The sequence below is a fragment of the Acipenser ruthenus genome, chromosome 1 (assembly GCF_902713425.1).
Source record: "Acipenser ruthenus chromosome 1, fAciRut3.2 maternal haplotype, whole genome shotgun sequence".
Classification (NCBI taxonomy): Eukaryota; Metazoa; Chordata; class Actinopteri; order Acipenseriformes; family Acipenseridae; genus Acipenser; species Acipenser ruthenus.
In genome coordinates this window covers 99,956,205-99,982,499 of record NC_081189.1, presented here as the reverse complement: position 1 = coordinate 99,982,499, position 26,295 = coordinate 99,956,205, and the positions used below count along the sequence as shown (strand labels likewise).

General features: G+C 36.2%; 2 protein-coding genes and 1 long non-coding RNA gene across 4 annotated transcripts; 2 read left to right on the top strand and 1 right to left on the bottom strand.

Moving 5' to 3' along the window:
- Positions 1-440: 440 nt before the first annotated feature.
- On the top strand, positions 441-15,506 carry LOC117420420 (uncharacterized). The gene is made up of 14 exons (XM_059032659.1): positions 441-545; positions 4,532-4,621; positions 5,689-5,810; positions 5,979-6,119; positions 6,221-6,318; positions 6,561-6,709; positions 7,157-7,308; positions 7,884-7,983; positions 9,123-9,209; positions 12,829-12,947; positions 13,191-13,283; positions 13,638-13,803; positions 14,229-14,466; positions 14,699-15,506. Exons 2-14 carry the CDS (start codon positions 4,546-4,548, stop codon positions 14,796-14,798), a joined length of 1,641 nt encoding a protein of 546 aa, XP_058888642.1. The 5' UTR covers positions 441-545; positions 4,532-4,545; the 3' UTR covers positions 14,799-15,506.
- LOC131739071 (uncharacterized) lies at positions 4,359-6,083 on the bottom strand. Its single transcript, XR_009330243.1, has 3 exons — positions 5,963-6,083; positions 4,794-4,829; positions 4,359-4,481 (listed from the first exon to the last, which is right to left on the bottom strand). It is a non-coding gene; the product is annotated as an uncharacterized LOC131739071 (long non-coding RNA).
- A 335-nt stretch (positions 15,507-15,841) lies between the features above and the next one.
- On the top strand, positions 15,842-25,679 carry LOC117420421 (cyclic nucleotide-gated channel rod photoreceptor subunit alpha-like). 2 transcript variants are annotated; one of them, XM_034033873.3, is made up of 8 exons: positions 15,842-16,104; positions 18,533-18,663; positions 19,343-19,405; positions 21,016-21,051; positions 21,155-21,262; positions 21,708-21,815; positions 22,945-23,051; positions 23,537-25,673. In XM_034033873.3, the coding sequence occupies exons 2-8, from the start codon at positions 18,560-18,562 to the stop codon at positions 24,943-24,945; spliced, it is 1,935 nt and encodes a 644-aa protein (XP_033889764.1). In that variant the 5' UTR covers positions 15,842-16,104; positions 18,533-18,559; the 3' UTR covers positions 24,946-25,673. The 2 variants fall into 2 exon arrangements, with proteins under 2 accessions (XP_033889764.1, XP_058888641.1); XM_059032658.1 differs by lacking the exon at positions 15,842-16,104 and adding an exon at positions 16,587-16,806 and having other exon boundaries at positions 23,537-25,679.
- Positions 25,680-26,295: the final 616 nt, after the last annotated feature.

The window sequence follows — 26,295 nt, the reverse complement described above, 5'->3', positions numbered from 1 at the left end:
AGTGAAGTGTGGTGGGAAGGATCATGAGCGTGGTCTGAATGAAGTTGATGGCGCTTTTGGACAAAGGGAGGTAGAGTGAGCTGTAGATGCACAGACTCCGCAGGCGTTGGCTCTCATGCCGCTGAAGAGATCCAGATCTGGAGAAGACCAGTCAGTGATGTGATTGTTAGCTGATAGGATTGCGGCGGCTTTAGCTGAGAAAGCCTTGTGATATTCATAAAACATGGTCCCCCCATAGCGAACAGAGAGCTCTACTATGTAGAACAGATACTTATTCCATTCTGCACTATTTGCTAAAGTGTTCAGTACTGATACTGGCATTCTGCACTATTTGCTAAAGTGTTTGGTACTGGTACTGTTACTGGTACTGGTCCTGGAATCCGTAAAGTTGCTGGCAACTCTAGTTATAAATGAACTTGTTATAAATGAAAGAGCTATACAACAAAGTCGCAGCTGAGCTACTGTATTTTACTTTTAGTTGCCATGGTGCATTTTGTCAACAGAAAGTTTAAGAGTCAACAGTGAAGACATTTCAACTGAACACAGTGAGTACCTCTGATCTAAATAATGTTATATTCAGGTAAATGTAATATATATATATTATAATTCATGGATATATATATATATATATATATATATATATATATATATATATATATATATATATATATATATATCCATGAATTATAAAGAGAAATTTAGTTTAGCCAACAGTTTATGACACAGCCGTAACTTGCACTACCAGGTAACTATTTAAACTACCTTTAACATATGATCACATTTTCTTATTGTTCTGAAACAAATCTTTTCTTCAATCTGCCATAAAAACAAAAACATATTAGCTAATGGACATGATTTCTCACTGAACAGTGAACTTTACACATGACTGATATTAGCACAGATGACATCATAATTACAGAAAGAGAGGCCTTTGGAAATATTTAAGGTGAGGCAGACAAGAGAAAGAATAGTTTTCTAATGTCAGAATGTATGCTGCGGTACTGCTTTTGTCACAGGATTAACTTTGTTCAAATAAAAGTATATTACAGTACATTCCTGAAGCAGTTGGCATGTATGGATGTAGTGCATGGTGATCACAATTTATTGATGTTACTGTACAGTATGCACCAACTACAGTATGCATTCAGAAATATTTCACTGGGTCATCTTGCACTTACATCTGTTTAATTTATTTTATATTTAATTTAATCCTATTTTGAACATGTTATCACAGCCAGTGATGACTAATCATATATCTTCAAACTTGTGCATAATCTAGCTCTGGGAACCAGTAATACTAATGACGCTGCATCATATTATTATTATTATTATTATTATTATTATTATTATTATTATTATTATTATTATTATTATTTATTTCTTAGCAGACGCCCTTATCCAGGGTGACTTACAATCATAAGCAAATACATTTCAAGTGTTACAATACAAGTAATACAATAAGAGCGAGATAAATACAATAACTTTTGTTCAAGCAAAGTACAAGTGTGACAAAATACAATTCAATAATACAGCAGATAATAGTGATAGTTACATCAGGATATGATTAAATACAAAATACTACAGGTTAAACACTTGGCAGATTACAGTATTCTGAAGTACAGGATTAAATGCAGTAAAATACGGGGCAGATAAGAGCAAATAAAGCGCATTTAAATGAAGGGTGATAGTGTCCCAGGATAAAAACAGAGGAGTTCTACAGGTGCTGTTTGAAAAGGTGAGTCTTAAGGAGGTGCCGGAATGTGGTCAGGGACTGGGCAGTCCTGACATCTGTGGGAAGGTCATTCCACCACTGCGGAGCAAGGGTGGAGAAGGAGCGGGCTCTGGAGGCAGGGGAGCGTAGCGGAGGTTGAACTCTGGAAGCAATTAGGATTATAAAGGATATACAAATGGCCTAGGTCATTACAGACTTGTAATATAACTAAAATCATCTGGTACATAACATGAAACCATTTAAACAAGTAATTAAATGATGAGGTAGCACTTTAAGAACCTAAGGGGCATATTTTTAATTTACTCCAGTCTATGCCTCCAAACAGTTTAACGTGGAAAAACTGTGTCAACCTGGATAACAATTTTCAAATACGGCCCTGTGGAAGGGTGGTGGGCAATTCACTGACACACACGGGAGACAGAAGTTTTATTTGCAACACCGCACTGGTGCCCAGTTTTATTATTTTGCTGTTGTCTGTGGCCTGAATACCAACAACAGTAGTCAGGTCCACAGTAATACCAATACAGGTACTGGCAGGCGCACTCACAGGTGCTCAAAAATAATAATGAAAACCAAAGGCGAAACTAAAAAAGGGAAAATAAAACACAGTAATAAAACTACAAAACAAAGAGTACACTGGGGTGGCCAGAGTTCACCGTATAACTACGCACGTTCCCTCGGGTACGTAATTATTTCTTTTACTTTTTAGTTTATTTTAAGGCAGGTTGACTCCCTCAGCCGTGCTTGCCTGGTCTTTGTTTACACTGGCGTCTTCCGCCAGCGTCACTGTGTATTCCCAAACACGGCCACCCGTGCAGTACTTATGGGCTGAGCAATCCCCCAAGGCCCGCCTCTCAGCCACTCAGAGAGAGGGAAAGCCAACACACCCTCTTCCCCACCTCTCCGTGTCACTGCCATGACTGACAGGCGGATCTACAAGGCTGCTGCCCCCTTCCTGCAGTACCACGCATGCGCCAGATAGTCAGCACATATCTCCCCTGTTACAGGCCCCTTTTATGAACCCATTCAGAATCCAAGCATTAACAGAACATCAATAAAGCATTGTGCTGTCAGGGATACTTTAAATGATTAGTTCCATATCCCTACCCTTGGCATCCCCATCCTATCATAACTTTTAGCTATCATTTTTTAAATTCCATTCCTTATATTATTCCATCCAGGTACATTTCTTCATAACATCAAGAAAGCAGTTCACCTTAAGTTTAAATACATAGACTTATCATTAGCATAGTTGACACAATAGTATAACCCCGAGGTTCGGTGTATGATGGAGAAAGGGCTAGCTGTACTAATCTTCTATTCAAAACCATATACAAATAAGTGTCAATGTGTAATTAGACATATATTTCTCGTGTTAGTTAATTTGTTTATTGTACTATGGGCCCAATTGTGTTTTTGTGTACGGTAACATATACAAAATGCTAAATTTGGTTCCTCCAGGTAATATAATGCAGGCCAGCATGGATCAGAGAGCTTTTTTGTTTCCTTGTACCCAACATTTGTAATGTGTTTTCTTTTTCTAATATGCAATTGTGTATTGATTTATATGTAAACCTGTTGTACAACTCCTGCAATGGCTGGTATCATTGTAGCTGTCTCTGCTATTATATGCTTTCAAGCAGTACAAAAGTAGCACACATCTAATCTCAAGCTTACTATCATGTGACAAGATGTATAGAACAGCCATCCAAATGAGTAGCTTTAGCCACCCACAGTAGCTTTAGCCACCCACAATAGTTCATACTCGGGTACTCAAAACTTACAGTTTAAACTGCAACAATATGTCCTTGTCTGTAATGGTATTTCTTCATTACTCACATCAAGGTACACTATTGTATTATCTAGGGTTCACAAATAAAGACAACATTGACCTCCAGCAGAAAAATGGACCTCAGAGGATTTAGAATATTATGGGCAGCTTTATGAAGACTTAATGAAATCTAATTAAAAGAACTATGAGGCCTCATGCTAGGTACACCAATCAAGAGCAAAAACAAAGTTGGAGAAAGTCCTGTGAATTCTGAATGCAGTTTACACATTAAAAACTGTCGACAAGCTTTGTTTTGGTTCATTTGGTTAATCTCGACCAAAAAAAAAAAAAATCAAAATCCTTATACTGTATTTAAATAGACCAAGAACTGAACTAAATATTCTTGGTTAAACATTTTAGAATTTGTGTATTAAAGTTATGAAAATCAAATGCATAACAGTGCATGTGAGTCTGTAAAAATATGTAAAATGCAGAAAGGGTCTTATTTAAAGGACAATAGTATTAAGATCAACCATTAATGAACATATGCTGATTAAGATCATATTACTGCCACTCTAAACTGTATAGAACTGACAAACTTTGTTTCACAGCATTTTTAGTATAGTAATTTAATGTAGTAATGTAGCTAGTCAGTAAATCACACTGGGGGAAAGCCCCAGTTGGATTAATATACAATAAATAGAAGCAATATTTAAATAACACTTAAAAATACAGTAGACTATATCTACAGTTTTCTACAGTAGAAAATATATATGTTACTGATTCAAACAGAGATTAGGTTGGCATTTCTACTACAATGTGTATATGGTACACACCCTTTGAACCTCTACCATGTACAGTGAATTCCAGAAATGCTGAATGGTGGGTTGATACCACCCTATTATGCTCGCAAGTCAGGGTAGCCAGGCCAACCTCTACCAGTCTCTTTGAAACTTCACAAGGGCCACAAAGAGCATACTGTTGGAAAACAGAATTGAATTACATTTTAACCTTTTCTTTGTTATTAGTATTTCAGTGAAAAATGAAGAAAAGAGTTTTGATTGGTGATGGTGAAAGAGCTGTGTGCAGATGGGAGGTTGATGGATTTTACTATCCAGGTACAGATTGTCTTTAGAAAGTCCATGTGTACATGACACACTACACAGCATAGCATATTTTATTAATTTATTTCAAACTGGACCCTCTCACTTACTGAAGTAAACCACAATAAATACTGTACTGTAATCATATTAAAAGCATGTGAACTACAAAATTACTGTGTAAATTTACCTCTGAATTTTGCCGTGTTCTGTAGACAGATATTTTCTATAAAAACGATAAAAACATGTCAGATCATGTCATAGGTTTATTTGTAAAAGAAACTTGTTGCAAACATGTTTTGTTTTACATATAGTTACAACTGAATATACTGTACCAACAATTCCAAAATTATTATTATTATTATTATTTATTTCTTAGCAGACGCCCTTATCCAGGGCGACTTACAATCGCAAGCAAATACAAATACATTCAAGTGTTACAATATAAGTCATACAATAAGAACAAGAAATACAATAATTCTCAAGTGTGACAAACCACAATTCAATAATACAGCAGATAATAGTGAAAGTTACATCAGGATATGATTAAGTAGTGATAGTTACATCAGGATATGATTAAGTACAAAATACTACAGATTAAACACTTGGGAGATTACAATATTCTGAGGTACAGGATTAAATGCAGTAAAATAGGGGGCAGATAAGAGCAAAATAAAGCATATTTAAATGAAGGGTGATAGTGTCCCAGGATACAACAGAGGAGTTCTACAGGTGCTGTTTGAAGAGGTGAGTCTTAAGGAGGCGCCGGAATGTGGTCAGGGACTGGGCAGTCCTGACATCTGTAGGAAGGTCGTTCCACCACTGCGGAGCAAGGGTGGAGAAGGAGCGGGCTCGGGAGGCAGGGGAGCGTAGCGGAGGTAGAGCCAGTCTTCTAGTGCAGGCGGAGCGGAGAGGTCGAGTGGGGGTGTAGGGAGAGATGAGGGTCTGGAGGTAGCTGGGTGCAGTCTGATCAAGGCATCTGTAGGCTAGTACAAGAGTCTTGAACTGGGAGAGAAACAGCTTTTACATGAAATTCAGCAACTCCACTTAAAATGATAAAATGATTTAGTGAATTTGTTTTGTAGCAACGGTAACAACTCTAAACCAGCATGAAGTGTCTGTCTGCTTCAACATGGGAGTCAAGCAAGATACAGCAGTGTGCTTTGTCATTCCAGAGAGAGCGTGTCATCCATCTCCTCGTCTCAAGGCTGGTATTCATTTTATAACCAAAAAAATATTGTCTGTTTACATTTCATCTACCTGTGCATTGTGTTTAATTATTGCATTCTGTTAATGCATTATATAGCATAGTATATGTTATGTATTGGATATTATAACTGTGCTAAAATGATCACCTACCTATAATTTCCTGAAGGTTGGTGATTTTGTGCTTGTAAAAGAGATCTTTGGGACAAGACTGCAACACTTGCGTTTCATCCCTGGGTTTATTGTTGGAAAGAAGTTCAAAAGTGCATTGTCAGTCCTGTACCCTGTTATGACATACAATTACAAAAAGGTACCGTTATCTAAAACAATACATTTTAACACACTGTTAATAAAAATGCACGCACTGCACTATGATTTGTGTTGGCTGATTCTTTCTGCTATTATTTTCAGTACCATGTGGCTTGCAGTGACATCATTAAAATCAGTCAGAAATCATACAGATTTATTCTGAAACATATGAATGAAGCTCAAAAGCTGGATCATGAAATGTAAGTTGGCAGTGATGGTATGGCTTGCAGTCACCTACTATTTTATTGATACAAAAATGTATTATTCATTTAATCTTTCAGTAATAGGATCTTTCATTTCTTTTGTAAGATTAAAAGTGTCACCCCTGTATCTACTATACAGCTGTAGGTTAAGTTACCAACAAATTTCAAGTTATAAATTGTTGCCAATAATGTTTAAATTCTCAACTATAATTAACTTTTCTTTCTTAAAAAAACTACAGAATGTTTGGACCAACGCAATATATAGACAGACACGAGAGTAAAGCAAATAAAGGGAATGTGGAGCATGATGATGACTCTGAATTCAATGCTTACCCATCAGACAGTTGTGAAAACACGCCTCAGATGTCACAGACAACGGCTTTATCTGGTTAGTAAATTGGATTGCATGGAGATATGTTTGTATATAACGAAAAATAGAAATGAATACAAAACCGATGAAGACAAAAAATGAGCAAGAACTGTTTTAATTATTAAAGTCGTTTTTTTTATAAACATTCATTAATTTAAACAGTCCTTTGAAAAATAATAAAAAAGACAATAAACCTCTAAAAAAGTTGCTAAAGGTTTGCAATAAATCTCCTTCTTGCAGCTGATGAATTAATAATACAAACATCAGCATAAGAACTATACTTACCTCTCGTCTAGAGAGCTTGCTCTTCAGTTGAATGATAAGAATTTGAACCATATGGTTTGCAGTTTGTGTTCAGCCTCTGCCTCTTCATGCAGTTCAATTGGCTGAGATCCTAATGTATTACCAGTTTCATGAACTATATATATAACTATATTGCAAGACATATCTTTCTTTAATTTTCAGGTACCATTTATAGTGTTGAGAGTTCACCGGATTATGAAACAAGCTATTTTCCAACACCCTTACCCTCACCACCATCTTCACCTCCTCCTACACAAGATGGACCCACAGGATGTGAGCCACAAGACCATGAAGACTCTAAAGCTGAGATAAGGGTACTGCCCCATCTATTCAGAACAGTTGAAATGATTTAGGATTTAGCCAAGGTACACCAGGGTTAATATCTATCATCTAAAAAAAAAACTAATCTTAGCTTCTGATAGTAAATGAGATATGGCTGCAAAGTGACATGGCAATAAAACTATTTAATAAGCAACGAGGAGAAAGCTAAAATATGAATTCAAAACTGATTGCACATTCAAACTGTTTTTTTCTTTACTTCCTGCTTGAATTCGTCCACTGATTAATGGTTATTGATGTTAAATGTAGTTTCAATGAAAAAAGTACAGTATGTCACATCCTGATGCGACTGTATAGATTAAATTAGTATCAAACAGTTTTATTGATTATAACATTTTACATTGTACATTGTGGGCAGAGGTATCCATAAAGCCCTGATAGTAAGCAATGAAATAGACAATACCTTTTGCGGACTGACTACTATTGTTGCCAATTATGTTTACTGTTTAAAATAATAACACATTTTGTGGGAATTCCGCCCATTCATTTACTCCAAAGATAATTATTGTTTTTCATATTTGTGGATGACCTACTTATGATGACTCAACAGAACTATCTGCTAAATGTATTAGAAGAACAGAAGAAACTAGTGGAAGCACAGAAAGAAATGCTTAACAGACTGGAACAAGAAACCAGTCTCTGCCAAGCAGGTCAGACGTGTTGAGATGTCAACTGACTAGAAACTAATGAATAATGCTTTTTGTGCCCAATGACATCTTAGCAACCTCCTTTATATAGGGTGAATATTTCTGGATGAACAGAAATGAATACTATATTGTATTTGTAGACGTCATTGATGTGTGTTGTCATGAACCTTCTACATTGAAATTCTAAAGAAAGGCTCAAAATTCCAAATCTATTTCCACGTTATGTTTGTTCCACCCAATGCCTTTGAAGACATGTGGGTAATTGATTAATTGTTTGCTGCACCAGAGCAGATTTAAGATCTTTTAAGCATACTTTATTTACTTAAATGTATGGTTGTGGCAAAGTGGTTAACAGTGTGCAGGTGCAGGTGATCAATGAACAGACAGACAATTATAATCCAGGTGCAAAGTTGTTTAATGATTTGTATGTCCAGTGCCTGACGGCAAAACAAACAGTAAACAATAAATGATGCTAAGTAATACAGCGGCATGTATTACTTAGATTGTAATCCCTGGGTTTGTCCCGAAATAATAGTCCTGTTTATTATACACCCTCACAAAACACAAAACACATACACAAGTCCGGTTAGTGCATGAATTAGTGCTCGTGGTGCAAATACAGTTACTTCATGATACAAGTGCAGTGCTGTTCCGGGTTGGTGCTGGCCCTTGGCGACAGCTCCGGAACGTGTTAGCCGTCTACTAATAACAAGACACAATTAGACAAACAAACAAAACACTCACAATACGTATACACAAATCCCCAGGTCCTTCCTGGTTCTTTTTCGCTTCGACCCCTACTTATACCGTCACACATGACCCCTTGGTAAACAATTGCAGCTGCTCCTCCAATCCGCCGCTGCCACATCATTTCCCTTCCGGGTCGATGAGTTAACATACCGAAGCTCCACCCCTTTTCTAAATGACTGACTTCCTTTTAACCCTAGGAACGAAGTGTCAGGCTATGTAGTCCAGGGTACTCTGTACCCGTTACTTAGCGCCCTCATAGTTCGGGAGGGAGATTACCACCAAGAATCATTGTCTTTCTGTTACAATGGTGTAAGTCATATTAGTTACTTCAGGATTGTTTGTCATCGCTGCCATTCCACCAGTTAGGTAACGTCTCTTTAATATTTGCACAGGTCTGACTTTGGATCAACATACATTTCCACTTAGTCCTGGGATGCAAGTTCTGGTACAAAACCCTGAAGATGGCTGGTATTTAAAAGGTACATATAGGATGTATGCTTTGAATAAGTGTCTATAGTGGTCTTAAAGAGAAACTTGTTATCGGAATGCATTATCAGAGTTATCTTCTTTAATGCAACCTTGTAGTTTTAATTCACTTCATATTCTCTTTCAGTCATCACATCTTGGCTACTTTAAAAAAAAAACATTTTACAGCATTATTAAAAAAGAATGGGACTGTGACTGTATTGTTGATAACACTGTATATAATAGCCTGCCGTACTGGAATCTGAAAAATTGGAAAATAATGAGAAAAAAATAATGTCACAATGTCACAAATTTGACACTGCCCCTCTAGTATGTATATATATTTTTTAAAATATGTAACCATGTGGTTAAACACCCAGAAACCCACTGCCTTGTTTAACCCTGTGATTCCCTTTGAGAACATTTCCAAGGGCTATCTTTAATAGGATTAAGGAGAATTACAGAGAGCTGACATAGCAGTATGGGAGAAAAGATTAGAACTGGCCTAGTAAGAATAATCCATGCCGTTACACTGCTCAGCACTCAAGGTTACCCTGCTTAGAGATGGGGAACCATTAGAAACACCAACGAAGATAAAGCTAATGGGGGTGTGAGGATCTCTTATAAATGCTAGGGGATACTTTTCAGAAACATGCTAAACAGTCTTTGCAGCCCAATGGTCTGTGAATGATATGAAATACTGGGCCTTATTAACAAAGCTTTAAAGAATGTGTTCTTTTGTGAATAAAATACAGATTGATAGGGCAGCAGTGTGGAGTAGTGGTTAGGGCTCTGGACTCTAGACCGGAGGGTCGTGGGTTCAATCCCAAGTGGGGACACTGCTGCTGTACCCTTGAGCAAGGTACTTTACCTAGATTGCTCCAGTAAAAACCCAACTGCATAAATCGGTAATTGTATGTAAAAATAATGTGATATCTTGTAACAATTGTAAGTCGCCCTGGATAAGGGCGTCAGCTAAGAAATAAATAATAATAATAATAATAATTAGTCTGTGTGTATTGGAAGTGCTACATGTTACAACATAGACAATCAACCTGCCATCCATCACCACACCATATATACTAAAAAGCCTAGCCTGGTGTCTTTTTGCAGTCTCCTATGAACACATGTAGCATTTAAAACTTTTGTTGTATCTGGTAATAAGTTTGGTCTTTCTTCAGGAGTAATTTTATTGCAGCAGATATGTACAGGGGTATTTCTTTTTAGTACTGGGTGGTTAAATCATAATTACATTTTTGGTTTTGCACATTCCCAGAAGTAATTAATCTGTTCATTTTGAAATACGAGTATCCAGTTTAATGTTGCCTGACACTACAAAACATGTTTATCAACTTTGGTTATATTCTACTAATTTAAAGAGTAAGTAGCAGGGTTTTGAAACATTTAGACCTGCATGTCCCCACGTGTTGCTACAACTGTTTAAATAATGTACCTGTATTTTTTTTTCTTTTCATTGTTAACATCCTGACAACTTTTAACAAAATGGCCACACTAGTACACTGATAGTGTAAGGGTTATTGCCCACATTGTCAAACAGGTAACACAGCAGTAATGATCCATGATTATTATTATTATTATTATTTATTTCTTAGCAGATGCCCTTATCCAGGGCGACTTACAATTGTTACAAGATCGCCTGGACAAGGGCGTCTGCTAAGAAATAAATAATAATAATAATAATATTCCCAGACTGTCCTGTTGACGGCTTCTAACATCAATCTAGAGCTTTTTAATAGTTATGAAATTGTATTTTATTTATAGAAAGGACTTTGAAAAAAAACCCTGCTTTTGTTAAGATTTATTTTGGTTAGTTAATATATAACTTATGTATGTCTGTATTTATTTAAACTCTGCTTATCAGTTCTGTGAGTTGTGTATTTATAAACTATAAAAAAGTGCTGTTTTTAAAAATACCCATTTCACTAATAGTTCGGAATCATTAGGCAAAACGCCATTTTGTGCTTTACAAGTCACCAGGGGTCGGCAACTTGTCTGCACACGGACACGCACGTCTGTGGCAGTGAATACGTCTAACACACACACACACATGTAATTGTATAGGACTTACATTTTGTTTTTCCGTGGCCAAGCTGTTGTTGTTTTTTTTTTTTTAAATGTCCGTCACTACTCGACATATATATATATATATAGTCACTATATATTGTAGTGTGCAAATGTATTAGAACACACCAATGGTTACCATTGTTACCCTTTATATACCTCCTGTATGGAAACCTCAGGGTGTGAGACGTTACCATTTTACCATTGGTGGCTATCTGTACCTTTTTGCCAACTATTTTAAATTAATGTGACCTATTAAAGTCATCAGTTAAATTAGACCATCTTTAATTTGTCTATTTTAACAAATTATCCAAGATTTTCAGTTACAGTGGTTTGAATTTTTCTCATTCTGAGACTTCCATAACATTAAACATTCCCTTAAGTAATACGAAAAGAAAAGTCCTTATTCTGAGCTGTGATCAGCTGGAATAATGAGATCAGTGCTCACAGAACTCTTCTGTTCATACCTGTGGTGACTCATCTGAATTACGATCCGTTTAGATGGAGAGGTATCGCCACTAATTGACAGTTACAGAGCTGGGGGAGAGGGTGTTATATTGACAATATCAGCAGCTGTGGCCTTTTCTTATGCTTTTTTCAGGACACAGAACAATATTATTAGTAAGAATGTATTAGCTGAAACATGTTTTGGTCTGGTTTGTTAAGTAAAATTGTCTACAGATCAACAAAAAAGAAAAACATAATTCAACTAATAAACAGGCTGTTTTTTGTTTTAATAGTAATATACTTAAAGAGTTTGAGAGAGGTTAAACAGTGTTTTAAATCCATCTTTTGAAACAGCTTATTTGCAAAATTTCTTCAAAACAGGATGTTTTTTAAAGTATGAGCACAATGTAACAGTTGTGATGAGGTGACCCCGTGGTGCGGTATATCTTGTAATAAACACAGCCAGGAGACTTCAATTACAGTACAACAACACTTGTGGTGTTCTTTATTCCATTCATGGACGTTGTAATAAAACAAAATAAACAAAACAAAAAAGCTTATCTTCCTTAGAAGGTGCTAGCTATACTTTGTCACGCAGCACTAACTAAACATGGGAAGACTAAGCCATTTATCCGTAACAAAAACATTAATGTGTTCAAGTTCACACAGAACATAAACCGTCACACAGGCTACATATAACTTCTTCACAGTTTGGTGGTATCTTAAACATCTCTCTCTCTCTCTCTCTCGCTCTCGCTCTCTCTCTCTCTCTCTCTCTCTCTCTTTCTCTCTCTCCAGCCACATGTACTCTCCTTCTGTACCCCTTCCCTGATGGGTTCACCCCAATCACAATCAACCCAATTGTAGACACCTGTCAAAACAGTTAAACAATTAGGCCATCTAAGCTGGTCACGAAACCCAAGGCCTTCTGGGCAATGGCGTTCTCTTTCTGACTACCCTGTAGTCAGACTGATCCTTCCAGAGGAAGGAAGGTGAAGTACAGGGCATAAGGCTCTCTGCATTCTCAGGCTTACATAGTAGTCCTGACTGACTTTATTACATTATCTTTATAATTGAATACATTAGATTTGTTTTATGTTGTAGGAGCCATCATCAGTGAATTCAAACATGGTGAATATCTGGTAGAATGTAATGATAATACGACCATAAAAACATCCCGAGTGCATATAGAAATGGGCCAAAAGGAAGAAAATAATATAAAGGTAAGCTGCTTCAGGGAAGGTGTCTTTCAGAACAGAAACAAATTGGTTGAAACCCATCCACTGTGCAGTACAGGAAAATATGTACTGCCTGGTATTGTAGACCAGTGTGTTGTGAACATTAATTCACTTAACATGTTGTTGTGAGCTTGCTAAAGTCTATTTTGTTTTTAGCTTCCAGACCATGTTGGTCCTCACACATTTTTTTCATTCATAAATTGACTGGAAGTTTCTGTCCATATTCAGGAATGGGATCATGTGCTTTGTCTCTATCCCAGGGGTAGTGGAAGATATTGCCCTGCAGTTGTGCTCAAAGTCCTTTCACAGACAGAGGCTCAGGTAAACAATGCATATATACCAGCTACATACTGTATATGTGTATGGAACACCTGGATTTGTCTCTTTGGCTGAGCTGTAATCCTAAAAAAAATGGTCACAGCAGTATTGCAGTTAAAATTTGCATGTTCACTGTTCTGCACAGCTTGTTCACCGCCTGGTTGTTGATGCCTTTCAGTTGTCACAGACCTCTGGGTAGTTGTTTTCTGGGAGGTTTGCCATTGAGTAAAAACAGATGACACTACAGTACTGTAAGGCTTCATATCCCAGTTGCAGCCTGATAAAGACGCTATATTTGGGATTAATAGCATTAATATTTAATGAACAGACCTGATACTCCCTGTTGCTGTTTTTAAGGTTCTGTTTTATGATAAAACAGAGGGACTTATCCCTCAAGAGGAGATTTATAGAATTGATAACAAACAAATGGAGCGGACCGTGAGAGAAATCACTTCTCACGAGTGTGGAATGTTTGGTCGTACTGTAGTTGCAAGAAAGGACAGCTGTGGGGTGTACAATATAGGTAAGACATTACTTTTTGTGTTAAATTGCTGAAATTCTGTGCCAAGTCGAATGACTTGTTTGTACAAAAGTGAGTGTCCCAGAAAATAAACCAAGTTGTTTTATTCCTTAAATTAATTGTTGTTTTATTGCCAGGTGTTGTAGACAGCATCCACCATTACACAATCCATCACTGAGCTTATTGATGGACACATTTTGATCCAAATGGACAAGAGACAACTCCATATAACCAATGCAACAATGCACTTCCCATTAAGTATTTTGGGGGTGCAGGTACATCAATAAAGTTCATTGCTTAGGTCCTCAGACTGAGAACTGGAAATTGTCCAATCACTTTCAGGATAAAACTATTTCTTACAGCCCAGATTGCTGAATTGGTTTAAAAAAGGAATTGCCTTTAATACATTTTTTCTTTTCTTACTTCAGGTAAGATTGTCAGGAGTGACTGGCATGGCCCGCGATATCATCTAGAATGGACAGATGGATCTCAATCCATACAGGAAGCAGTCCATATCTTTGGTCAGTTTTCTCGACAACAAGAATTAAAACCAGGGAGCCATGTCCTGGCTCTGGCCAGTGCTGAACCGACATCTTTCACTTACCTGCCTGGAATGGTCATTGACAGGGGTGATAGGTTACTTGTCCAGTTTTGCAATGGTAAAAGGTATGTATAAAGTAACTTTTATTGGTTTCTGATTTTTTTTTACTAAATGTTGAGCCTAATGACTATAGGGGTCTAGTACCTTCATTTCACAATTTTCAGCCTATGCATCTCTGCATTTCCTCAGTACTTATAGTACACATTCTATATAATGAGTTGGCACAAACATATGAGGACATTACATTGGTGATAAAAGTAACTGTATGCTTGTTTTTTGTGTTTGTTTTGGTTTTAGATCTTTTCTGAACAACACCAAACTTTGCTACTGGCTATCTGAAGACTATTACAAATCCTCTGTTGATTTTTATAAAAGAAAGCAACACAAAATCCTTTGAGATCTCAATAGTTACTGCAAACTACACTGTTATATTGAATTGTATTTATTTTTGAAGAATTTGAAAGCGAAAAGGATTGTACATGAAATCTGTTTGAAATAGTATAAAGAATTTTTATTAGAATCATTTTGTCTGATGGATGTATCAACCAGCCTTCTTTATCTTGGGTTCTGGGGCCCAAGGACCCCATACAATATTGCAGTTGTGTGATTAATGTTAGAACTTATGGATTTGTTGTCTCGTGTCGTGCCATGTAGAGCACTTCAGCAAAATTCGACAACAACACCTTTTATGTAGAATAGCAAATCATAGTTTTTTTTTGTTATTTTGTCTCCTATGATTAGATATTTCATTTACCATAATTATTTTGGCATGGCTTGAACAGTCAGAGCTCTTCAGCTTTGCTGTGCAGTTCTCTTACCCAAACTGCACAAGATGATATCTGTTAAACAATCAGAGAAACTTTGCTGCACGCGGCATATTAAGTTATATAACTGGTCGTGTTATCTTGTTGTTTCGTGATTCAATAACTGTTGAAATTCAAGTTAATTTACTGTTAGGCCATGTTTCATTGTCTATAAAACTATTTATAACCCACAGTCTCCCTAAACTGAAGTGTTTTTTCATTTAAATTAAACTGCATTGTTAAAATTAATGGAAAGCTGTATAAACATGTTGATTAATTCTACACTCAAACAAATTAGGTAAATCCACTATATATATATATATATATATATATATATATATATATATATATATATATATATATATATATATAGTCCTTCCCGCTTTGAAAAGACAAACTTAAAAAGATATGTTTTTACAGCACTCGTGGCAAAAAAAGCTGCTGTTACATCCACAACAAGCAAGGTATGTACAGATGCACATAGCAAGTTGTAATAAACTTTATAATTATGAAACCCTGGAAGTGACTTCCTCTTCTTTGGCACACACAGCGAGTTAAATAGCAGTAATAAATCTCATTCATATTTATGAGCCTCTACTCAGGTAAGGGATAACAGTGACTTTGCCACTGTCATTTACATCAATCCCCAAATCCCCCAATCCTTTCACAGGGTCAAGGAAATCCTCAAACAGACAGGCAGAGCCATGCTGAAACCCAGGAACATTATGCTAAATTAGTAACAATTGACAATATTTGGGGTTGATTGTTAATGATTTGGAGGGCTGTGTGATTTTTGTCTGTGACAATGACATCTGCCCACAGTTGTTCTTGCCATTTGGAAATGGTTCTCAAGTCCTTGAATTACTAGGAGCAGTCGATAACACTGATTACTAACATTAGGTAAGTGAATTGTACTCTCTTTCTTTATTGTTTATTGTTCCAATTGCCATCAATTTGTTTGTGTATCTGGTTTTTAAATGCATTATCACATGTTTTTTCAACTAAATGTTAAAAATGATTAACACAATTTATACCACCATTCAATTAAAATTTTGTAAATTGTAACTTCAGTATAATATAAAAAGTTTTAATAACTCAGTTTTGAATTTCCAATTATTATACTAGAAAATTGAGACTTCATTTATTATATACTGCCTGTAATAAAAGTGACCAGATGGATCTTTAGAAGCCAGACACTAATCTTTAATACATTATCCCAGCATGTAATAAGACTCTCCTTTCATATCATACTTTGTACAGCATTATTCCAAAAGACCTTTGTGTTCCAGAAGACAATGCAACATAAAGAACAATATTTTATATGACATGCAGATTTTATATGACGTGCATTCTTTTCAGGGGGTGCCAGTCTTGCTAATAGGGTTCCCACCTACTCAAGATTCCACGCTTGCTTGATCTTGGATTTTCTAGGTTGACAATGAATTCCCTATTCCCTGTGCAAAACCTATTTTTACATTTTGAAAGGAGTAATACTGGAAGGAAATATAAAAATGCAATGTTTCTGATTTAAAGGTCTAAAACAGAATGAGTCCAAATAGCATGATTCCTAAAGACAATCCACATTTGTGAAACACTTTTTAGGTACGTTTTGTTTTTTCATAAACATCTTACTAGAATTGAATGTGCTTTGGCATGTAGGTAAATGGTGAAATCCCATTTGAAAATACCAGGATGGGTGTTGCATAGTTACCCAGTTCATTACCAATATTAGTGGCACTGTAAATTCCAGTCAAGTATAAATAGAACATAGATGTGTTTTCATTACAGTTACTATGGGGGTATCAGCACTTCAAAGAAACTCAAGCTCAAAGAAGTTCAAAGAAACAATTGCTCTGTCCGTATTAAATATTTAAACCAATGTTTAAAATCGGTTTAATTAATTTGTATGCATTGTATTTATGTGAATCTTTTCAATTATTAAACAAGGGTGTTAAGCTTTTTTTTTTTTACAGAGTAGGGGCTGTAGCTGTCTCCAATCATGTTATTCTTTAAGGACAGAGGAAGAAGTTACCAGGTTATGCTGTAGGATAATAACAAGTTGTTGGAAAAAGCTTTCTAAAATATACTATGTAAACGGCATGGTTCCAGTGTTTACATTTTAACCATTTAAAAAACTATTAGTTAGCTATATTAAAAAAAAACAAAAAACTAAAGTACATTTTTTGTTGACCAGTTACCTATACTGCAACCTACTGATTTGAATATTCAAAGTTGAAAATTTGCATCACACCTACACTGTAGGTTGCAATGATATCACACTGCAGTAAAAAGTACACATTTGGATTGTTATGAGTTTAAACAGACAACTCTGCATCTCTTTACCCTGGACACATGCTGCAGTGTTTTAGTTATCAAACTAATTACATTTAGTCTATTGTATATCCCCCTACTGGCAAGAATTTTACATTACCATGTACCATTATATATATATATATATATATATATATATATATATATATATATATATATATATATATATATATATATATACACTTTGACCCCACCTACTGGGCATTTAACACATTACACCTTAATTAAAACTTTTACCTTGAGTGGCCTTATAGTAACTAAACAGCTTTTGGTGATGTATATTCTCTGCATATAGTACCAAAAAGAAGCATAGTGAATTGTTTGCCAGATGCTTCAATGAGAAGTCTTTATCAATGTCTGCATGTTATATACAGTAGTGCTACAGTTCCATGTGACAAATGCCTTTTTATTAAATCTAAAAGTTTGTAACATGTTCTATCCACACCCTTAAATTTTAAAAGCTATTAAACTAAATTATGGAATTCCTTCATCGTTGCTGTCTATAACACCCCCATTATCTAAATAAAAACAATGTTAAGAAGTGGCAAATCACACCACTGTGTGAACACACATGATTATGCTCGTAGTCTATAAATAGCCAATGGGTGGGTTTTTAGGATGTTTGAGGGAAAGATGTAGCATAAGAATCTGTCTTTCTGTTTCGTTCCCCCATGATTATGAAGCTGTATGCAAATTATTAAATGAATCTCAACAAGGCATTTAGAAACTTTACACTTTCTTAGAAACAAACATCCAGACATGAATACATTTAAAAGAGTAATGATGATACACATTAGGTAACGTGTGCAGTAAAAACAAATTGCTATTAACACTGAAAAAACAAAACAGTACCAGTTAAAATAAAGCACAAAAAAAATAAAAATAGCATCTTCATTGTCTAAGTGTCAGGTCCGATCACAAGATGATCTAGTTCTGTGAACTGTACCTCAGCTGCTTCCCCTCTCATACAATACCACTGATGGTAAATTTGCTTTAGGACAGGACATTGGATACAGCCAGCAGAATGACCTCAGTAATTAACACCCATCAAACTTATCTGAGGCCTCCCAGGATAGTCCTACCAGGCATGGACGAGGAGCTGGAAAGGATGGAAAGTGGGGAATCCAGGTAGGCCTGAAGTTTACATCTTGGTAACAGAGGGTGGAAAATTAAGAATATATCAACAACACCCATGATAGGTCAGGACAGTACTGGTTCATCTGGAAATGTCTGGAAGGTGGTTCAGTCGGTTGTTCTGGAGGGATAACTGGCCCTTCCTCAGTGAGTTTACTCCAGCATGATCCACGTGAAAAATAAAAAATCTTAGATACATCTGCCACTGAGGTCCTACTATTAACAGTCTGACAGATCTGGAAAAAAAAATGTACCAGGTCTAATTTCATCCGTGAAATTTATGGGTCTATTTGAATCACTTGGAAGATTGTGTATTTGAGTGGGCGAGTTTTTGTGTGTCATCATCAAATCAGCAGAAAACATACCAAATACATTCACGGTATACAGATGCAGCTCATTTGTGGTGAGAATAGCATTGCAGAGCTGAGAGAAAAACAAATAGAGGTTTTTATTTTTATATAGTTGCTCAAATAATTTATTATTATTATTATTATTATTATTATTATTATTATTATTATTATTATTATTATTATTATTATTAATCTTTTGAATGAACTTCATTATTTCATCATTACTCTTACCGATACCTAGAAACTAGTTATATATTTATTATATATAAGACTATAAAGTATTTATTGTTTAATAAAGTGTATTTATATTTGTTATTTAACAGGGATCAATACCTACCTGGTTCGGTGGCTCAATATAACACTAACCGCAGCAATAACAAAGATGAGTAAGTACAATAAACAAAACCCATTGCTAAGTAATATAGGGAGCTTCAATAGCAGTGTTGTATTTTTCAGATGTACCTGTATCTGAATTTGTTTCAGTTTTAGTGCCTCTTAATTACAACTGGGGATACTGTTGGTCCCTACTTGAAATCAATTAAAAAAAAAAAAAAAATATATATATATATATATATATATATATATATATATATATATATATATATATATATATACATATATATATATCATATCGTTATGTGTTGAAAATACAAATACAATCCAGAAATGTTTCTGTTTATCATAATATTTTACATAACTATAGTGCAATTACATAAGTTACATTGTAAATACATAACCACATATGTAAATTGTGTAATTACAAAAGAAGCTAACTAGCAACCTTATTCATTTAGTAAGTAAACATGTTGCTACACAACCAAATGTCTGTTATGACAGTGTATTTTGAGATACCTAATGATTGTGTTACCAGTTTAACTGCGTAATCGTGCAGATTCTATGTAGTTAACTTGCGAGTATGTATTGATCTTTAGCTGTGTCAGCTAGAACCAAGCCACTCCCCAATAATAATCGATGGAACTGATCTTTATTTTGTCAGAGATTATTTGGATCATTGCTTCGTTGCCCTGTACATATGTAGTAAATTAGCTAGTGTTGTAAAGAAAGCAGACATAGTGAAAAGTAGCCACCACACAAAGCTGTGGCAATTCAGTGCGCAGGTGTAGGGGCGATGCAGTGCTTTAGACAAGGACAAACAACAAAGTACTGGTGAAATGATGATTTATTTATAATCCAAAGTCTGATGACAACAGTAAACAATAAAGAGAACAGGCAATACACAGCGATGCGTATGGCTCTGTTAAATCCACAGGTTGAGTCCTCAACTACTATACGCAGTATTTTTTTAAACACACACTAATACACAAAACACGGTCACAAGTCCAGAGTGAGTTCTGTAGTGCTTGTGGTGCAAATACAACTCATCGGGATCAAGGTGCAGTGTTGACCGGGTTTGTGCTGACCTGTAGCGACAGGTCCGGGTTGTGTTAGCCCTCTAATAATAACAAACAAGTAGATTTTAGACAAACAAAACACTCACGATATATATTTTACGTTCTCCTTCCGGTTCAGCATTTAATCATACAAAGGAACAGATCACCTCGCTATGTCCCCTTATATACCGTCAATCATGCCCCCTTGGTTAACAATTGCAACCGCTCCTCCAATGTGCGGCTGCCACATCGTTTCCCTTCCAGGTCGATGAATTTAGTGTACCGTAGCGCCACCTCCTTTCTAGATGGTCGGCTTCCGCCTAACCCGGAATTAATTGTCTGGCCATCCAGTCCAGGGCACTCTGTTCCCTTTACACAGCGCCCTCACAGGTCGGGTCTGTCTCTGTCACATGCTCATGTTTGATTCTGGAACTGTTTTCAACTGTTGTTAAGAAGTCAATAGCAGTCTGGAAAAGCTTCATAAATATCAAACTTTATTCATATAAACTGAACTCAATAAATTAAAGCATTACCGTACCTCTTAATACTTATATTGCATTTTTTGTTAATGAGAAGTGATCTATAACATGTTCTTTCTTCCTCAGAGAGGAGAAAAAGAAAAAGAAAAAAGATAAAAAGAGGTAAGCAAGTTCAGACCTTCTGGAATCACACATTTTCTCCATTACAAAAACCTTAATTCAAATACATTGCTGTGAGAATGTGAATTTGGTGTTTTGTTTTCAGAAAATTGGAAGGGAAAAAGGAAAAGAAAAAGGAAAAGAAAGATAAGAAAGAAAAGGAGGGGAAGGAAAAAGAGAAGGAGAAAGAAAAAGAGAAGGAGAAAAAGGAGGAGTAAGTGTTTTTTTTCTTTTTTTTAACCAAACTTCAATTGAGAGACATCACTGTGTTGTCTCTTAATCAAACCCTTTTAGTAGTGTTGGTAATATTTTCACTCACAATAATTTTCTAATGTGTCAAAAGTGACCTTGTTTCAAGCAAGTTTAAGTAAAGAATCTTTAATCTAGGGATGAGTGTGCGTTAACTCAATCAGTTCTTACTGTGCTTAAAATGCAAACTTAAACAATATTGTAACTTACACTTACAACAACCGAAATAACAATACCACAGTCGTTTGTTTTTTCTAATGATCTAGAAGGAAGAGGTTTTTGAAATTGTTTTATGAACATAAGTAAACACTCAATAGAAAGATTACATTTGACCTTGCTTCAGCACTATTGGAGTTATGTATTTGTATTATTACTCTTTATTTATGTTTTATCTTGTGTACATCTGGCAGGCCTAAGAAGGAAGTTTTCGTTATTGATCCAGCAGGAAATATATACTACAACTGGTTATTTGTTATAACAGTGCCTGTGATGTACAACTGGACCATGATCATAGCCAGGTAATGTAGCATGATATTGGGCAGGATTCCGGAATTAGCCTGGGAGAAAAGGGCCCTTTATTTAACAAAAAGTAAGAAAAAAATGATTTAAACACAACAGTTATATTGAAGGGTTCACATAACTGGTACACCAATAAAATAAAATGCAGACTTCCATGTTGTTTTTAAGATGCGCATGTGTACCGTCAGTCCATTTTTAACAGGAAAGCATTTTTCATAAAGGCAGCAAGGGTGCATATTATCTGGCTGTGAACCATACCTGCCTGTCCTCCCGATTTTCCATTGAGTCTCAAGACCATAATTAAATACCAGTCCCCATATTGCTAGCGCTATCATTGGCTGCTTCAAGGTTTTATAAAAAATAAATGGAACGATAGGTGGAAACTCCAGTTCGTAACATCAATGGTTTTCTTTTATTGGACACTTGAAGCTACCAATGATAGCAGTGATCTCAGTTTAGCTGTCCATTCATTGAAGAGGGATATGTAGTTACAGGGAGTGGCAGTGTGAAAGCTTGCTAATGCTTCGCTTTCCAAAATAAGCGCTGATGAGAGGAGGTGTCGAGACCCATTATATTTCAACTTGACTTTTTTTAAAACATTTACTTAAAGCATTTTACAAAAAATGATATTTCGCTTCCCACAGTAATATCCTTTTATAAATACCGTTATGCCGTCACGCTAACGTGTTCAACAACACTAATAAAGTAAAGACGTTTTTTGAATCCCCGGGGCTGTAATTTGGTGGTAGGCTATTGAAGTAAACAGAGAATGCGTGATGTTTGTTCGTTGTAATAACTAGCAATCCGGACCCATACTTAAACATCCATAAACTATTGTTGTTGTCTCTGACACAGTCATTAACCTTGAAGTCGTTTCCCAGTTCATCAGCCAGAAAACCTAATTCTTTACAGCTTGCTGAAAATGATTAAATGAAGGGCATTTGTAATCCAGTAGTCTCAAGAATTAAAGTCTTATCAGAAAAAAAAGAAAATCACATTGCATCCTAATATTTTTGTGGTTGGTGCATAATGTAGGCTTCCCAGCTAGCTGGCTTCTGTCAATCAGTCTTAATAGATGCCTTCTTAGACAATGGTATGTTTTGTTTTTGTTTTTTATTTTGTTTGCAGAGCATGTTTTGAGGAGCTACAGCATGACTACATAACCACTTGGTTCATAATAGACTATGTATCAGATGTCATTTACCTGGCTGATATGTTTTTCAGGACAAGAACAGGTGAGTGCATCCTCATAAGTTATTGTTTCAATCCTGTTATCAGCATGTCAAAAGAGCTTACAGTAAAACATAGAACGTTTAATAAATGACACGTAAGCCTGAGGGAAAAGTAGGACCTATTTAGATGTGTCTTGGTCAGATAAATATAGCTTTAACTTGTCATGTCATCACTAGTTGTAATTGCTACTGTATATGATTTATATCCGTGGTCCTCCTTTTATAAAATTGTGGAAGGACACATTAGTAAGTACAGAATAATTCCCCGGTTTATTGGTAATTGGGTTCAGCGGTAATGCAACATTATCCAAATTGAGCAGCGAAAGAAATAAAAATAAACAAATAAGAATTAAAACAAAAATGTACTTTAATAATCATATTTGCAAGTATAAGCTAATGCCTGATTTGTGCTCAATCAGTAGAGAAGAATAAGATATATTTAGCATTAAAACTAATTTTACTGTCTTCATGTATTTCTTTTGAAATAGGTTATCTGGAGCAAGGTTTGCTGGTCAAAGATGAGCAAAAGCTACGTCAGCGATACGTGACAAGTGTACAATTTAGACTGGATTTGGTGTCAATGATACCAACTGATTTTCTGTTCTTCAAAACTGGACTAAACTACCCGGAACTGAGATTAAATAAGCTCTTTCGAGTTCCCCGCATGTTTGAGTTCTTCTCAAGAACAGAAACGAGAACCAACTATCCCAACATCTTCAGAATCTCCAACCTGGTCATGTATATTGTGATTATCATTCACTGGAACGCGTGCCTTTACTTCTCCTTTTCCAAAGCTATCGGCTTTGGAGAAGATACCTGGGTCTACCCAAATGTGTCGGATCCAGAGTTTGGCCGACTTGTCCGGAAATATGCTTACAGCCTTTACTGGTCCACTCTGACCCTTACCACCATTGGAGAAACCCCTCCTCCAGTCCAAGACTCTGAGTACTTCTTTGTAGTCATTGACTTCTTGGTTGGAGTGTTGATTTTCGCTACCATTGTCGGCAATGTGGGTTCCATGATTTCCAACATGAACGCTGCCAGAGCAGATTTCCAGGCCAGGATTGATGCCATCAAGCAGTACATGCACTTTCGAAAGGTCGACAAAGATCTGGAAAAGAGAGTCATCAAATGGTTTGATTATTTGTGGACAAACAAGAAAGCAGTGGATGAAAGAGATGTCCTGAAATATCTCCCAGACAAGCTGCGTGCAGAGATCGCCATCAATGTCCACCTTGACACGCTAAAGAAAGTGCGTATCTTTGCAGATTGTGAGGCCGGACTACTGGTTGAGCTGGTGTTGAAGCTAAGGCCACAGGTCTTTAGCCCGAGTGATTACATCTGTCGCAAAGGGGACATTGGCAGGGAAATGTACATCATCAAGGAAGGAAAGCTTGCTGTTGTGGCAGATGATGGAATTACACAGTTTGTGGTCCTTAGTGATGGAAGCTACTTTGGGGAGATCAGTATCCTAAACATCAAGGGAAGTAAAGCTGGAAACCGCAGAACAGCTAACATTCGAAGTATAGGGTACTCTGACTTGTTCTGCCTGTCCAAGGATGACCTCATGGAAGCTCTCACAGAGTACCCAGATGCGAAGGCAATGCTGGAGGAGAAAGGAAGGCAGATTCTTATGAAGGATGGACTGTTAGATCTAGATGTGGCTGCACTCGGTCCTGACCCGAAAGATATGGAGGAAAAAGTCACCCGAATGTATTCATCCTTAGAGCTCATGCAGACTAAGTTTGCCAGGCTGTTGGCTGAGTATGATGTAAGCCAACAGAAGCTGAAGCAGAGAATCACCGGTATTGAGAAGAAGCTAACATTAAGTAGGGAATTCGTACTTTCTGAATTGGTGGATCCAGAAGCTGCCACAGCTGAAGGTGAAAAGGAGTAAAATAGTGCTGACAGCTATTTTCAGCACGACAATGAACATTTTGTGCTGCACTTTACAAAATATTTCAGAGTTTTTACTATGAATACATCTTCTTTTCATTATGTTTTTGAAACCCTCTCCTCCGTCAGAGACCCTATTTCACCGAAGAACTACACTCATAAATCTCTACAAGACTAATAATAATTTTACAAGAAATTCGCTAATGCAACTTAATTCCTGTCGTCAAACTTTTGCTTTCTTCATCTAGGTTCTATATTGTGTTGAGTCAAAATCCAACCTAAAATGAACAGGTTTCAGTTATTTCTGTAAAACCAAAAAAATTCTGTAAAACTTTGTATAATATTTCTTCAAAGTAATATTTTTGTAAATATTTACAAAGGGATATAGAATTGTTTAAATTGTAAGGTAGAAAGAAAGAGTGTGTTTTCAATGAAACCAGCACATGTTTTCTTTGGTATTTGGGGCTGTATGCATATTAAAGCATTTATGGGAGATAGTGCAGTTCCAATGAAAGAAATTTATTCCACTGTCTTGGTTGAGAAACAACAATCTAAGGGTAAAGTAATAATGTCTGAGGTCCTACTACAGGGTATGTCAAAATTAAAAAAAAATAAAATAAAATTATCTGTGCTTTTATCTTACAGCGCCGCTTCATAACCCATGCAGTTTCTTTTTTGTCCATTGGCATGTATTCAATTAAGGACTAATTGAGTGTTAAAGAGTAAGTAGCTTCAAATGTCCTTATTATTTCCTTTACTTTGCACTTTATATGATGTTTACATTCATTGTGAGTGGTTCTGAGTCCTGTTGCCTTGTAAACACCATAAAAAGGCAAGGTGGACACAAATAAAATGACATTTGCAGCTATTTACTAGCTACTTTTTAGCAGAAAGATGGCTCAGTCTTACATTATTGTGTTTGGGGCATATGTTCCTTAATATGAAAGCTGTAGGGATTGAAACCATCGTAAATGCATTATAGTCCTCTGCATTTGCTTAATGCCTACTTATGGACCTTGCTCTTGGTTAGTGTGGCATAGCGTCCCGGGCAAGGCTGGTCTGCACCCTTTGAAAACAGTAGACCCAGACACGGAAACTGCAGTTTAGCGCTATTCAAGCACTTTTATTAAATCAAAACAAACAAACACAGGAACAAAATAAAAGTTTGAACAAAACACTGCAAACACTACCAAAACGGAAACTCTTCAAATGAAACAAAATACCACACACAAGCTAATGGCTATCACAGTTCTCCGTCTCAGTGTCCGTGTCCGTGTCCGTGTCCTTGTCCTTGTCCTTGTCCTACACACAAACATCCTTTCTCTCCTTTTATAATATGTGGCCAGGGATT